We start from the raw sequence: 16798 nt of genomic DNA, 5'->3' as shown, positions 1-16798 counted from the left end.
GTGGGTGGGAGTGTGGAAGTTCACTCTTTTGTTGAGGTAGGTTGGGCCGGTGTTGTGGAGGGATTTGTGTAAGTGGATGAGGATTTTGAAGGTGATCCTTTTGTCTATGGGGAGCCAGTGAAGGGATTTGAGGTGTGGTGAGATGTGTTCATTGCGGGGGAGGTCCAGGATGAGGCGCGCAGCTGTGTTCTGGATTCTCTGGAGTTTGCGCTTGAGTTTGAGTGTGGTGCCGGCGTAGAGGGCGTTACCGTAGTCTAGCCTGCTGCTGATGAGTGCGTGGGTAAGCAAAAGAACCTTCTCCTCTTTTTGATGTGTACGGCTCTCAATGTAATCTATCCCTTGCGTTCACATGTTTCCTTGATGTCCTTTCCCTCACTCTGTATCCCCAATTCTGTTGAAATTTCAGTAAAGAAATATGAAACACTAAAAAGAGCCAAAGATAATAACAGTAAATAGTAATGACTTTATTAATTTGCTTAGAAAAACTCAACTTATTATCAATAAGAATCCTAGTCGAGATCACCAATATTTCTAGTTAAGTCATTGTAGGGGTGAGAGGAAAACCCAGATAAACTGGCCACCAGTTTTATGCCCAAATGCTAGTGGATCTGTCGAAGAAAAGGACCTCCATTGTGTCCCAGTTCAATTTCAATTATTTGGTGGTCATCCAGGTGGCGCGGCCCCTCCACTATGGCCGAGGAGCATGGCCCCCCTTCTGAAAGGCAGCAGAAAAATAACATAATAAAAGTATTTTAATATCATTTTATTTTTCTGCTTAGGTAGGGCGGAGCAGGGCCAGCATCCTTTGTGTCAGCAGGGAAGAGGAGTAGTCAGTGCACTCTTAGTGCACATGTCAGTTTGGCCAGCAGTCTGAGGCTAGCCAAACCAACCTGCGCACTTAGGACTCTCCACCTGGGCTGTGTTGCACAGATGGGTGGAGACCAAGTGAAGGCTCCCAATCCTTCACTGAGTGGCATTTCAGCCTGCTTAGGCCAATCCCAGCGCTGCTCTCATGCTGTGTTACAGCTCTGCGCGCTGTCCTACCAGCCCTTCCTTGCTGCAGCTGCTACTGCATCCAGGAAAGTACTTTTGCCATGTTTTAAAAAAAAAAAAAAAATCTGCTGTACGTTGAATTTCATCATTAAAGGAAAATATTATTTGTGCATCATCTGCATATGATACCAGCTGAAAGCCATAGGAGCGATTTAGCTTGGCCAGTGGAAAGACATAAAGATTGAACAAAGTAGGGCTCAGTGATGAGCCCTGGAGAGCTCCACAATAAGAGTGTGTCAGAAGGTGTTCAATTTGATGGCTTGAGTAAAAGATTATAAGAATTACTTGAATCAGGCTAGTGCTTTGCCCTGTCTATCTCACAAGTAAAATTCAACTAATAATGACTCATATGATACAGTATCAAAGGTCACGCTAAGATCAATCAAAATTAGCACAGCTCTTCTTCCTTGGTCAGATGTAGCTCCTATTGATTCTGACACTGTCAATAAAGCAGATTCAGTACTATGTAGGGATCTAATACTCAATTATGAGGAATCTAATACTCAATTATGAGGAATCTAATACTGTAGAGGACTCAATACAGGAGTCTGATAGGATAGGAGTCTATTAACTTCCTTTTCTAATATCTTGGTGGTAAATGGCAGATGTGGTATGGGACGAACATTGCAAATGTTTGCAAGGTCAGCTGTTGGCTGGGATCAGATAAGCCTGCTCTCAGCTTGTTGCTGCCACCCCTGATGAAAGTGACAAGAACATAGTCAGTTCCTTAGACAACAGGTATAAGATATGAGGTGGTCGGGGATCTGACAGGTAACCTCACATTTGTTTGTATAATGGTGTCCCTAGTCTCCCTAAATGGTTCTGCTCGTGAAACGCATCAAGCCTTTCACAGGAATCAACAACTGAGTATGATCTGGTGAGCAGTCTGTCGTGACTGAGAGACTTGTGCTGCCAATGTCTGTATCCAAGTGCTCCTTCAATTGTGAGGTAAGTGCATTGATTGGCCTGGAGGCTACTGCTGCTGCAGTCATCTGTGTGATCAAGATTGGCCTGGAGGCTGTACCTGCCCGTTTGAGTGTCCTGTCTGCTACCTGGAGTGGCTGCATTGGCTGAAGATTAGATCTGCTGCAGATAACTGACATTCTGAAATCCATCGTCAAGCTCCAAGTGAGGCCACTGCCCCAATGGCGCAGAACCCACTGCTGCAGGAACAAGAAATCTGCAAGAATCTGTCCCTCACCCACCCATAGAGCGACTCCCAGACGTAGGTAATTGCAAGGATTGACAACTGTGTCACTCAGTAGCAGACCAAGAGATGCAGCACTAAGACGTTTTATGACTATCTTCACAATTGGAAAGGGAAGTGTAATGTTGGGTGCATATACAGGGGTGAGTGAGTACCATATCCCACATTAAGCACCTCGATTTACAGAAACTGTGGAACTCCTGTAGTGAGAGTTGGTACTGAATGGTATTGCCTTAAGCTCGTAACCAGTGGCTTCGGAGCCAACCATGGTCTGTGAGAGAGCTTTGCACCACCATGCCGAAATTCTCTTGATGCTGCCAGTCCCCGGAACCCAGCGACCCAGGTTGATCCCTGAGGTGCGGCGATACTGGGGCACTCATTGAGACTCTAGTGGGTGGAGGACGGGGAGACAGGAGGACGTGCTCGCCGATGGACCAGAGCAGCACTGAGCTGGTGCCACTGAAAGAGCAGCTGACCGGGTGAGGCCTGGGTGGTGAGTTGGAAGACCTCTCCTCTTCACCCGGGAAGTGGAGGGAGTGACTCTTGCTACCTTCCTGCGAGCATCTGAGTCAGCTGGCCCAGCAGAGAATGCAGCGGAGTTTGGGAGGCCTCACAAAATACTGAGGCGACTGCTGCGGGCATGGCTGTCCCCTTCTCTGTCTGACTACTGAGAGGTAGGACGGAGCCAAGCTGCCGCTGGGGTCTTGTGCTGACCACAGGCCAGGTGGATAAACCGGCCTGAAGCAGAGACCACCCGGGGCCTGCATCCTATCACCTAGGACATTGCCCAAGATCTGCTGATGCAGGGAGCACCATACAGAAAGCGGTGGGGACATCAAAGGCCATCCTTGCAGCACCACTCAACAGAGACTGCCCACACAACACCCTGGACCTGAGGTGAGATGCTAGGGGTGGCTTTGCCCTGGGCGAGGGGCAGGCCGCAGCTGACAAAGCAAGGCATCCCACAACTTGACCTCTAGGAGCTTTTCAGAGAGCCCGCTGAACTGGCTTGCTGAATGACCCCTGCTCTTGAAGACACCACCTTTGAGGAAGGAGCCCCTAGGTCATCCCTAAGGGGAGAGCCCCCATTGACAGGAGCCGCCAGTACAAAACTATCCATTACAGTGGGAGAACTCACTGGGCATAATTTAGAAGTGGCATTGACAACTACCCCAGTGTTCGTTGCTGCTGCTCCCCACCTATTAAGCTAGTCGAGGCACAGTCAAGCTGCAAGGCACCCTTAGTGGATACGTAGCACCCCAGAAGCAATCCAAGAACTGATCTTGGGGCGGCTGGAGTGATGACTGGACCCCCACTTACTCATAGGGAGAGCACCACATTGAAAGAGGGCCTGGACCTTTGCTCCAAAGTGACTGCCTTTCCACTAAGGCTCCGAGGGAACAGGAGGGGCAGCTGCACTGTCTGAGTCTGAGAAGAAGCATTGAGTGGGAGTACTGATGTGGTAAACGAGGGAAGCTTCACAGACTGAGTAGTTCCCCACAATCTCTTTCAGGGGACAATGCTACCTGCTCGTTCTGGGGAGGAACTTAATACCCTCAAACCACAAGCTCCCAGACACTAGACTCTTGCCACAGAAAAATCACCCACTCAACATGGCTTGTGACAAACTCTCTGCCCCTGCGGTGCAGCAAAAGATTGACAAGTACACCAAGCACAGTACACTGCAGGATGAGACCGGAGCGGTGCGTACAGGAGACACTCGGTCAGAGGGACTCCAAATGGCATCCATCTTACAAGCTATTCAAGATCTCAAAGACTCAATGGAAGGCAAATTGGGGAAATTGAAAGTGGACCTCTCTTTAAGCCGCCAGGACTTGCGGAACACAGTACCCAGAGTTAAGGAGGTGGAGGGCAAAGTCTTCGAAATATGTATGGCCCTTAGTTACTTTAGTGAAGCTCGAAATCCTTCTTCTGGGCAAGCTATTTCCATGCAGGGCTTCACAAAGCTGTATAACTGTTTTTCTGAGGTGCTTCTAGAGACTCGAACTTAAGTACAAACTGTTCTGAGCCGAATGAACTAGAAAATCTTTTCCACCCAGGGTGCATCTTTGTCAGGTAGGCTCAGTACCCTGTCTCGGTCATCCAGGACTCAAACATGTTCTTCGTCTAACTTTCTGAAAATCAGACTTTCATGCTCCTAGTCACTCATGCAGTCCTCAAACTGCAAGGGTCAGTTTCTAGGGCATCAGTGCATAATTTACTGTGGAAGACAAGCTAAAAAAAGCACTTCTTTTTTTTTTTGTTGCAATGAATGCATCCACGCTCCAGTTCACTGGCCTCCTGGTTCTTTTTCCAAAATGTCCATTGTCTCCCTGTAGAATTTAGGAGGCTTGTTTCCCTAACCCTTGACAAACACCTCCAGAGCATGGGTTCCAGAAGAAGCAATTCAAGCCCCGGCCGTTCCTTGGGCAGACAGTTACTGTGACAGCAGTCTTCTTCTTGTCTTTTCTATATTCCAGCAGTGTTTTGATTTCCAGCTGTTGGACGCCTCGGTTGATAGGGGTAAAAAATCACTAATTGGGGAAATTCGTTCAAACTATCCCAGTAAAGGTTTCACATTGTGTACTCTTTAAATGTTAAGCACTTTCTTTGCCTAATGACCAAACGTTTCACAGAAAGCACTAGCCTTAGTGGTTTTCCTGGTAGTGGAAAGCTAACTCAACCGCATGAGCTCCCGATCCCACTAATTGGCTTGAAACGAGGTAGTCACACAGGGGTTTTGGGCCCTAGAAAGAGAACTAAGGGCTGACCATTTTATTTTGCAAGTCTCTAATTGCGATGTTTTGCGACTCACAAAATGAAATGTACTAATGTGTGTCAGACACATTTAGCGATTCCCAATGGGGTCGCAAATGACCTACCTCATCAATATTCATGAGGTAGGTTTCAATTTGCGACTTATTGGGAATGGCCACCACTCACAGGGATGGTGGCCTGCTGGGCTCAGCAGACCATGTCTGTGACTGCTTTTCAATAAAGCTGTTTTTTTTTTTTTAATGTATCCCGTTTTCCTCAAAGGAAAACAAAATGCTTTTCAAAGAGAAAAATGAAAAGTTTCCTTTTCATTTTCTCAGAGTACGCAGTGGTCCGTGGGACCACTGCCTGCTCTAAAAAATGATTTTCGCATGCATTCACAAAGGGGAAGGGATCCCGTGGGGCCCCCTTCCTGTGTGCAAATGGGTTAACACCAATTTGAAATTGGTGTGAACTCAGATTGTTTTGTGACCGCATTCACTGTCACAAAGCAGTCACACAAACAACTGCAGGACACCACTTCTTAATAGCGAGTCGCAATCCCTATTTTGTAAGTCAGTAACTGCATATCGACTCGGAAAATAGGGATGGTAGATCGTACTAGGCCATTTTGCGGTTGCAAACGGCGATATTCACCTTTTGCGACCGGAAACTGCCATCACACATCGGGCCCTTAGTGTATTAGTTGTAAGCGGTCTGGATATGAACGAGTTCTTTGTGGGATTTTTTCTTAAGAGGACAAAGGCCTTCACCCATGAGGTGGCATGCTTCATCAACAGGCCCCTGCTTACCGGGTTCCACTTTGAGATCTTTATGGTTATTATTGGTGGGTTTTCAAATTATTTCATTACGCCTTACTTTTTAGGAGCACTGATACCCTAACAAAAAAGGGAGTATTAAAGGGACAATCACATTGAAATAAGTGCTGAGAGCTTAGGGGCAGAGTTATTAAGGGTTTACAATGGTGCTAAGTCATGCAAAGTAGCGCAAGCTCTTGAAAGCATATTTACTTTCCAGTGCAAAAAACGCGAAGGTGATGTTTTTTCACAACAGATACCATTTTACGCTGCTTTGTGCTGCTTTATTTCAACGGGCTGTTACTTGGGTGCTACTGCAGTGGAAATTGGGGCCTTACAGAACAAGCACCCGCAGACGCAAAGTCAAATCCACTAAGAGAGCCAGTCCGGGTACAAAAACAGAATGCCTCCTGTAAGAAGGCGTTAACTTGGTTAAATGTTCTTATTTTTCTAAATATTCCACACATTGCAGTTTTAGCTGCACTTTACAGCACTCATCCAATGTGTGGATTGTTACAATTTCTCTAGGCATAGGAACTTGTACTGGAATGGTAGGCTGTATGGTGCAAACGTTGCGCGTGGCGCTAGGTAGTCTGTTTGTGCGCCACCGTGGGGACGACAGCAGCAGCATGGCTCAGTGCTGCTTTCTTTGCCTTGTGCAGTGCAGCACATCAGCTTCACAGTTACTTTACAGTATTGGTCCATAAAATAATAAATCTGCCTTTGGCCTTTTCAATAACACAACAGTTGGTCCTAAAATAGAGCACCCCATGACATTCTCAAAGTTGTGAAAATGATGTACACTGTTCATAGCCTGGCCCAAATGATACTAGAGGCACTAAATAATGATGAACTGGTTTCACTGTGTGCCATATCAAGCCAGTTTGTGATGGTGGTGAAGGGAGGGCTACCTACATAGAACTGTGAGCTATTTATCCATAACAGGGTTTGTCAGTGTCTGTATGGTCTAAAGCGATACCACTATACATCCCGACTTTCTTTTTTAGAAATGTATTTAAATAGGCCTCTGCGAAATTTCTGTTTTTCTGGTATAATCTTTTGTAATTTTGTGTTATGCGTGCTGCACAGAATTCATGACATATGATGATTTTTTCACATTGTGTAATTATATACCGTTTGTGGCAAAAAAATTAGTGCACTTGGAGAATGGAAATGACCAAAATTAGAGCAGCTCATGTATACGGCACTTGTGTTTTTTACACTGCTTTTTAGCGTAAAGTGGATCCTTGCATACAGAATGAAAGCAAGAATTCATTACGCGCTAAGATATAACTTAAAATGCTGGTTTTGCGTTTATCATTTTTATGTGTAATTTTCCTGACCTTTAAAATAATTACACGCATTTCACACACGCCTACACAAAACTCATTGATTCATTTTAAAGCCTCTCATCAAACTCTTTACAAGCAGGGGTTTCCCAAGACGAAATAGTGATGGTGGTCCAAAGCTACTGCACTGATATGTCAAGGACTCTAACCTGCTTTTTCGCTGTTCTTGGCAGGACCAGGTTGATACCCTAACATTCCAAAGCCATTCTTTAAGGGACAGAGCTAAGCGGTTTGAGGAAGCATTGAGAAAGAGCACAGATGAGCAGTTCCAGGTAAGCAATCTAATTCTTACTGTAAAAAAGCATGCTTAGTGTAAAGGTTGTATTGTATAGTATCTGTTAAACTGTGGCCCTCATGAAAGCTTTGGCCTAAGGTGCAATGTTCACTGCGGTGCAAAACATATAGATTTTACTTGTACGCGGACAGCATTAAAACAAAGCAATGGAGAAAAACTAGGACAGCATTGCCCCTCCAGATTTTCAATAACCCCATAAGGGAAGACTCTGCAGTAAATATATAGAATTATAGATGGGTAACAGTAAATGAAGGGGATGTTTTTCACTGAGGAGTTCTGAGTGTTGTCAAACAAACAACAAGAGCGAGTCTTGTCACCTGGCGTGGAAGGCCTTTAAGACATCACGACATTTGATAACGAGTTTCATTATTAAATGTTGTGATGTCATAGCAGGATTTATGACTTTCAGAAACTGAAATAAACGACAGAGACTCTCTGAGAGCCATACTGAACAGTTATTTATTTGACCGCTGTTCCCCGTTTTTTTATTTCATTTGTTACACCTCTGGTGTTGAGGCCTCTGTACTCTAGACGGTTGCCTGTTTTTCGTGCTAAACAGACCTCATCTACTCAATACTGAAACGGGGCTGACATGTGCCAGGTCACTATGCTGATATTGGAAATAGAGCTGCATATGTATTGTGTTAGTTGTAATAATACTTCTCCACAATCCACAATCTCGTATGTGCCCTAGAATGCCATATACATGAAATGGGCCATGTGTTTTGAACCCTTGTGGTAGCTATTGAGTTGATACCTTTATAGTTAGATTGAAAAGGAGGGAGCTCTTTAGGCTTAATAAAATAGCCCTGGCGAACTCCCCAGCATGACATGAGATTAGTTCAGTCAGAGGGTATATGGGAGCACATGCTGTGCCCCTTTACATGCCTAATATGACACCTGATCAGGGGTTACTTTGATCCGGTGGTTGGTGCTAATTTTTGGGGATCAGGTCTTCTTTTTTTTTTTAATCCTCAGATGTTGACCCAGAAAAATAGAGATAAAGGCAGAAAAGAGTAAAAGGAGACAGAAGAGAAAGACAGAAAACAGTGGCAAAGGGATAAAGCAGGTATGGAAAAGGACCTGAAAGAGTGAAATAAAGAGCAGGGGGCACTTGGGGGTGAATGAAAGAAGCATGAGGTGGAATGAAGACTAGACAACCTTGGTAAGCGGCACCCTAGCTGTTCGGCAGCGCCAGCAGCAGGCTTCTGAGAAAAACGTTGAGTCCCTCACTTTTTTTTTTTAGCAGTGAAGCACTTTGCCTCTTGATGTAATAGTTTTGGGTGGTGGCGTGGGAGCTGGGGAGTGTGCCTCCCAGTGTATGCACAATGTCAGAATTTTTTGGTCATTAATCACAAGGTTAATGGTGGTTCAATACTGAGGTTAGGAAAGGACGGTTGAAGATTGGGTGACGAAGATACTGTAGCAGTCACCACCAAAAAATGTATGCAAGAGGAAAGTCCCTTTTTATAAATTTCGGGAATTTATGGGGCTTTTTCTGCGGCATTGTTTGCTCAGTTCCTTAAATGCGCGCGCTCTTTCTCCTTACTACATCCTTGTACTGATCAAATGTATATTTAACAGTAATGTGTTTGCTATGTAGTCTCTTCACTTAAATAATGTCACTAGTGTAATTCATTTTTTTTTAAAAGACAAGTCGATCTTCAGTTATATCACATATTTTTGCCTGAAAGCATGCAATGCAGATTTTAAGGGCCTAATTCGCAAAAGTGTAATTACATCTGTAAGTCTTCTGCTGCATCTTGGTATAAATATACACTTTTTTTCACCATTTCTGAGAGCAGACTTTCAGCTAATTGTAAACTTATATGCCTGCACCCTCTGGTGCAATCTCCTACAAAAGATTTGTTACTGTAAAGTTAAAATTTCTTTTCATATGTGTGGAGATCTTGGCACCATGGTGGAGATCTCCCTATGAGAAAGAGTGGGGAAAATGTGGAAGCTTATCGTTTGCTAAAAAGAGTTACAAATATTTTTAGGAGAACTGTAAAACGAGGTAAAATAATAATTTCCAACCTAGAAAATAAAATAAAGGGTTCCAGAACATTAACTCATTCAATGAAATGTGTATTGAAATTAACTAAAATATATTTATTCAATTTGTAAATAATACTTATTGAAGAGTAGTTCAAAAGTCCCACACATATTAAAATGTACATTTTCATTTAATAGTTATTACATTTTGTTACAATTTATGCCTAGTTAATTTAAAATCATTTTCATTTTTTAAAAAGATTATTTTAATTTCATGTTTAAATACATTTCATTTAAAATAATACATTATCTAATAGGTATCTCTTTAACATATAGGTATATCATATACACGCAGAGTATACATAAAGCATATAAATATATCCCTAAAATGGCAATACTGAGCCATATTACCCATTACCGGTTATGTAGGTTTTTTTTATAAATGTTTATATTTGGGGGTGGTTACCTTCAAAACGCGTTTCACTTGAAAGAGCAGCTATAGTCTACACCGACTAGAATTAGTGTGCTTGGGTTTTCTTTATCTTTCTTGAATACATTGTTGAAAAGTCAATAGGCAATGGTCGGGGTCAGTTGACTTCTGCAGTCCTGTGGATGCAGTGTTTGTAGTTATTATGGATTTAGTCTATTTGCTGTATAGATTTCCACATAGTTTTCAGAATGTGCAGATTTAACCAAATCTGTTGCTCCTTGCTCAAATGGATGAACATATTGCCTGAGAATGTGCTGCATAGTTTTCATTTTTTGCTGCCTAAGTTAGAAAACCTTGTGGTGTTATTTGCTTCACAATGCTGCATAAGACTAATACTCCTGACAGTGTTAAAGTTCTACTAAGTAATTTAGGGGCTTTTCAATATGATAATCAAACCAGTATTTCACAGACATCTATTAAATATTTCATCTACTTCACGATGGCCTGTAAAATATGTGTTCTTATGCCACTTAATTTTGTGCAATAAATGACCTAAAATATTTTCCCACTTTGAGAATTTTTTTCCACAAAGTAAAATGGGGAGCAAAGCATCGTGCCTGCACGGCATCCTGCCCTGCCTTTTGTGCACCCGCCCCACGGTCAGATGCACTGAAGGCATGGCAATCCCACTAGGCTGGCAAAAGACTCTAGATATGGAGAGTTGTCCTCCACAAGGGGCGTGGAGACCACAGTCTTGGCTGACTTAGTGGGCTTTGTCCCACAAGGTTTGTCTTCAGCTAATCAGAATCCACCCAAACAATTAATAGAACTTAGGTCCACATCCTCACTTAGGAGAAAGGGGCAGTGATGTGGTTCTGTCCTACCCTGCGCGTCCCTGGGGTCATCAAAATTTATATTCAGAAACGCATGGCAAGGTATTGACAGAAACAAGTGGACAAAATCTGCTCACACTTTTTAATGCTTGCGCAAATGGTAATTTAAACGACATTCTAAACCCAGTGACCATCAACCCAAGATTCTCAGCATCTCAAAATCCATACATATTATTTAAACTTATTGAAGAACCCTGCCAGCCTCCTCCACAGCTGCAGCTCCTGCTGCACTTGCATATTCATTCCAGTATATATCATAAGACCAACCAAAGGTAGATTTGCTTTTTACCATAATGTGGGCTTTTTGTTTTGGAATATATTTTATTTTTCTGAAATGAGCAAAATAAATAAAAAGACAGTTAAGCGCAACATGCGCCCATGTTTGCGGAAGTTCAATGGGAGTGCATAACAATGCCCATCATAATGTACACAAGATAGGTAGCATCCAAGCACAGTAAATAGGGAAGCCTAATGCATCAGTTGTGGCCCACCACCCCTGAATGTGCAAGCACCAATCAGGCCTCCTCACTTCAAGTGCATCCAGGGTTGCCATCCAGCGAGTCCAGTCGATGAAACTTCATCCAACTCCCTCGTATCATGCAAAACTTACAGGGACATCCCATACTGCGGTAGGTAACCTTCTTAGCGGCCATGTATAAATCCATACCCCGCTGTCATTCAAGAATGGTGGGTACCTCTGGTGCCTCCCAGAGCCTGGCCACATCCCTTTTTAGCCACCAGCAGACCCAAGGCACTAAAGGTGAGTTTAAAGAGGGGGACGTCAACATCACTGGGGATTCATACATATTTCGGGTCAAGAGGGAGAGTAGAATGTATGTCGGAACGACGCCTGCCGGAACAACGAATGCCTGAACAACGAGGTCGGAACAGCGACCTCGTTGTTACCACTAATGCCTTTACCACGAATGCCTTAACAACGATTTTTCGTTGTAACGGCATTCCTGGTAAAGACATTAGTGATAGGCATCCATTGTTCCTGCATGCGTGCCCCCTGGCCCCACACCCCTAAAAATTACTGCGACTCCCCCACCCCCCCAAAACCACACCAACCCCCCACCCTTGCCCCTAAAACTACCCCAACCCCCCACCTCCTCCCTAAAATTACCGCGACCCCCACCCTACCCCAAAACCTAAAACAACCCCATCCCCATCCCTGAAACCTAAAGTACCCCAACCCCCACCCCTAAAACTACTCCAAGCCCCCCACCCTGCCCCTAAACCTAAACCCTCCCAACCTCCCCACCCCGCCCCTAAAATTACCCGACCCCCCAACCCACCCTTAAAACCTTAAACCCCAACCCCCCACCCGCCCCTAAAACTGAAAATACCCCGACCCCCACCCCTACCCCTAAAACTACTCCGAGCCCCCCACCCTGCCCCTAAACCTAAATTCCCCCAACCCCCCACCCTGCCTCTAAAATTACCCGACCCCCCAACCCACCCCTAAAACCTAAAACTCCGACCCCTCCACCCCGCCCCTAAAACCCCAACCCCCCACCTCCACCCCTAAAACTGAAAATACTCCAACCCCGCCCCTAAAACTAAAACCCCGACCCCCCCAACCTGCCCCGCCCCTAAAGCTGAAAATACCCCGACCCCCCCAACCTGCCCCTAAAACAGAAAATACCCTGACCCCCCAACCCCAACCCTAAAACTAAAACCCGACCCCCCCACCCCGCCCCTTAAACAGAAAATACCCCACCCCCGCCCCTAAAACTCCGACCCCCCACCCTGCCCCTAAAACTGAAAATACCCCGACCCCCCCACCCCGCCCCTAAAACTAAAACCCCGATCCCCCCACGCCCCTAAAACAGAAAATACCCGACCCCCCACCCCGCCCCTAAAACTAAAACCTCAACCCTGCCCCTAAAACAGAAAATACCCCGACCCCGCCAGCCCCACCCCTAAAACTAAAACCCCGACCCCGCCCCTAAAACAGAAAATACCCCGACCCCCCGACCCCTGCCCCTAAAACTAAAACCCTGACACTCCCCCTGCCCCCCGCCCCTCGCTCCTAAAACAGAAAATACCCCTACCCCCCACCCGCCACTAAAACTACAACCCCGACCCCCACCTCTGCCCCACTTACCTGAGTCGTCGCGTTGTCCTCCTCAGCCGACTCCCTTGTTTGTGCCTTAACCACGCATGTGCGTTGTTCAGCACATGCGTGGTTAAGGCACAAAACAACGAAGTCGTGGTTAAGGAGAGCGTTGTTCCGCTTTCGTTAACCAGTACTTCGTTGTTCCGGAGTCGTCCTTAAGGGCGTTTCCCGGGAGAGTAACTTCCAATATAGTGCAGAGATCCTGAATAGTTACTACCAAGTAATTAGAACAGTAGGCCAGGGCACACCCCAAGTATAACTTTGTATGGTAGATCCAAGTGGTGCTTCAAGAATGGAATCAACGTCCGGCAAACAAGTGACACTGGATATTTATTTCAGGTGAGCACAAAATGGTCAAAATTCCAATCAAGTGACCACATAAAGTACAAGTCCAAACAGCAAAAACAGCCGACACGTGATTCGTCTTCAAGACTTTGTCAAGGCTTTAGCTATGCGGATATATGTAAGTAAAGGTAAGATGCAACAGAGTCCCAAGAGTCCATTAGGATGATGTAAGTCTATTGATGAGTCGATCATGTGGAGTACAGTAGCAAAAGGGGCTATAATAAGCCTTGTATTAACTAAAGTGTAACCGTGCCGGTCGCGTCGGTGTCAGTCAAGCTTGACTTACATCATCCTAATGGACTCTTAGGACTCTGTTGCATCTTACTTGTTTTTAAACATTATGCCGGACAGCTGGGGCCTTATTTGTTGAACCTGTTCCCGGAGGTAGGGGGAACAGGTGAGGTTACCTCCAGACCTGCGAACAGCCACTATTATCGTGATCCCAAAGGCGGGTAAGCCAAGAGATCGTGCAATTGGAATCAATCTCCCTACTAAACATAAAGTCAAGATCCTGGGCACGATTCTAGCTACATGGCTTCTACAGGTTATCACACCCTTAATAGACAGGGACCAATTGGGATTCATACCCCGTAGGTCCACGCAGCTTAACCTAAAGTACACATACAATTGGTTGCCAACGGTGCAGGGCCAAGGGCTGACAGGCTCCCCATGTCCTTCTCTCCTTAGAAGCTGAAAAGGCATTCAGTGCAGTACATTGGCCCCTTCTTGAGCAAACTCTCTATAGGTTTGTGTTTGGTTTAAATTTTAGAAGGTGGGTGGCAGTGATGTACGGCGATCCAGTAGCAGCAATTCGAATGAATGGGGTAAGTCCTCTAAGTTAAAAAAAAAAAAAAAATTGTCTGGAATGTTGTGTAGTCCCAAGGTTTGCTTGGTCGCAATTTTGCTGTAACTGCCTGTACATCACCAAGCGCTTAATTTAGATTTTGACGGACGGGTTACTCCATCACAAACGCGATGGATGTCCCGTCTGCCATCGCCGTATTATGATTTCCATAGGATATAATGGAATCTAATATGGCGGATGTGATATTCGTCACGTTCCTGATGGAGTAACCCCCTCCGCCAAACTCTAAAACAGGCCCTTAATGTTAAAGCCCCTTCTAGAGCCTCTTGGGACTCAGCATCCAGCATGGGGACTGCAGCTAAGTATTGTGCAATGTTTCGGAGATCATGGAGGGGTCGGGCCTTATAAAACGATTTTTAGTAGTGAGCGAACTCCTGTGCAATACGCATATCTGTGGTACCGGAGTCTCTTGTCTGACCTATGAGGGTTTGCACTCCACGGGCCTCCAGTTCCCATCTACTCAGCCACGCAAGGTGCTTGCCTGCCTTTTCCCCTGACTCATACATGCATGCAACGTGGCCATCGTTTTTTTTTACCCTCCTGCACCAAATCCTGATATTCAGTCTAAGAATAAGGGGGTCAGCGTTGGACCCTGGCATCTCTTTCAGGTGCAGGATCTGGGTCTCCAGATACTCAAGTTTTGCAACATCCCTCCTCTTCTTCTGTGCAATCCGATTCTGGGACCAGTCCCAGAGCAGAGTCTTGTATGCCTCCCTCAAGACAATCTCAGATTAAATGGAGCCCAAGTTTTAGTAAAATATAATTCTGTGTCGACCTGTACTACCCTAGCTGGCTCCTGATCACGTAGGTCCCAGGCATTTAATTTCCATCCAGATGACGGCTTTGTTTGCAGGCGCCCTAGTGTGACTAACAAGGGTGAATGATCTGACAGGCTGCATGCCATGTATTCTGCCTGCACCACCTCCCCTGCAGGGGTGAACACATAATCTAGTCTAGATTACACCTTGTGCGCCCCCAAATAATAGGAATACTTTGTGTCAGATGGGTGTCTGCGCCACCACAAGTCAGATAATCACACTGTTTTAGCAAATTGTGCCAATGCAGTAGCTTGGGTTGGCCCTCCGGGCACTCCAGAGTGGTCGAGGTCTGTGGCCATAACATCATTAAAGTCCCCAAACACAATACGAAGCCGGGATGTTGACTGAAGGAGTATGTTAATAATCTTAGCCAGGGTAGGCGCCTGTAGTCGAGGAGATGCATATATGCTTAGCACGGTCATTTCAGTCTGTCCCCATTGGCCCTGCACCCCTGCAACTAGGATCTAACCACACTACCCACAATTTAATCACCCAAAAAGGAGGGGTTGGGATTTCCTGATCAAGATGGCAAAGGCCCTGGATCCCGAGGAAAACCCTGCATAGGCCAGGGTAGTGTACGCCCCCTCCCCAGGAATCCACAGTGGGTCCCCTATAGTTATGTCTCCTGGAGGTGGAGCACTGCTGGCTGCAGTTTAATGTATTGTGCCACTAGTCTGTGCTCTACTTTGTTGCCCCGACCATTTACATTCCAGTTTAAGACTGTAAGGCCTGAGGACCTTTGGTGTTTAAACTGTGCCATGTTGTAGAATTATTGTACTGTGCATGCAAGCGGTGACCTACACAAATGTAAATAGGCAATCACATCAGTGTAACTCCCTTCCACAGTCAATGAAAACAATAATAATAAGGAAACACAACAACCCTCCCCCCCAACAAGCCCTCCACTCCCCATCTTCCTTCAGTGCAAAAGCTCATTGCCTAGGCAAAACTGTGCGCAAGGAGAGAATAAGAGGTCTGGAGCTCACTACCCCATAAGCTCCACAGTGTAGCAGCACTCAAGGTGTGCTCAAGTTTACCCTCAGCTCTACCCAGGAGCCCCGGAGAGGGGAGAATAGAAATCAAGTCCCTCCTGACTTCTCTGGCTCCGGTTTAATGGGCCATCTAAGCTTCATTGCCCCCCCTTTGTCCAGGATTATGTCACGGACAGGAGAGGCTGTCCTGTATGTTCATGATCCAGGTTGGCGATTGCTAATGCCTGTGGGTGTGATTCATCTGAGTCTGATGACTGCTCCCCCTCTCTGGGTCCCTGTGACACCACCTCCAGTGGGTTGTCCGGCTCTGTCTTTTTGGACACCAAGTGCTGCTCCCCTTCGGTGTCAGTGGATAACACAACATTCCGCACACACTGCAAATCTGGCGGAGGAGTCCCTTTACAGCCTGATGCCATGGTCTAGCCTTGTCTTCTCCTCATCTACAATTTGTCCTTGAGTTGTGCACCCGCCTCACAGAAGGACCCCAGGCCGGACAGTTCCCCCTCCCATCTTGTCAGTTGTGGACACTCCTCCAGCCATGCCCAAGCGTCCTCCATTGACTGAGAGAAAATTTACTTCCCCTGGCAAGGACCTTAAGTTTTGCAAGAATCAGTACCATATTTTGTATTTGTAGAGCCTGCAGGTTCATTTTAACAGAGTCAGATCTGCTGTGCCTATGGACATGTGTAATCCGAGAATACCAGGATTTTTGAGTTCTCATGCCATACTTCACTCCATCATCGCACCTCTTGCAGTATCATGTCCCAGTCGAGAAAGTGCAGAAAACATGCTATCACTGGGAGAGGCCTCCTATCAGGGCCCTGTGGGCACGATCTATGACAAAACAGGAGGAGACCTGGTC

The 16798-nt window shown here is 45.7% G+C and overlaps 1 protein-coding gene across 2 annotated transcripts in view; it reads left to right on the top strand.

The window, feature by feature from the left end:
* Positions 1 to 16798, top strand: part of MTUS2 (microtubule associated scaffold protein 2) — a 1534604-nt gene that overhangs the window by 1484108 nt on the left and 33698 nt on the right. For both annotated transcript variants that reach the window (XM_069202199.1, XM_069202200.1), the window contains exon 14: positions 7355 to 7453. In XM_069202199.1, coding sequence (XP_069058300.1) covers positions 7355 to 7453 — 99 coding nt within the window. The remainder of the gene's footprint in view (positions 1 to 7354; positions 7454 to 16798) is intronic.

Source organism: Pleurodeles waltl, chromosome 8 (assembly GCF_031143425.1).
Source record: "Pleurodeles waltl isolate 20211129_DDA chromosome 8, aPleWal1.hap1.20221129, whole genome shotgun sequence".
In the NCBI taxonomy this organism is placed as follows: domain Eukaryota; kingdom Metazoa; phylum Chordata; class Amphibia; order Caudata; family Salamandridae; genus Pleurodeles; species Pleurodeles waltl.
Note: the sequence above shows the minus strand (reverse complement) of the source record. Positions and strands in the feature narration are given on the sequence as shown.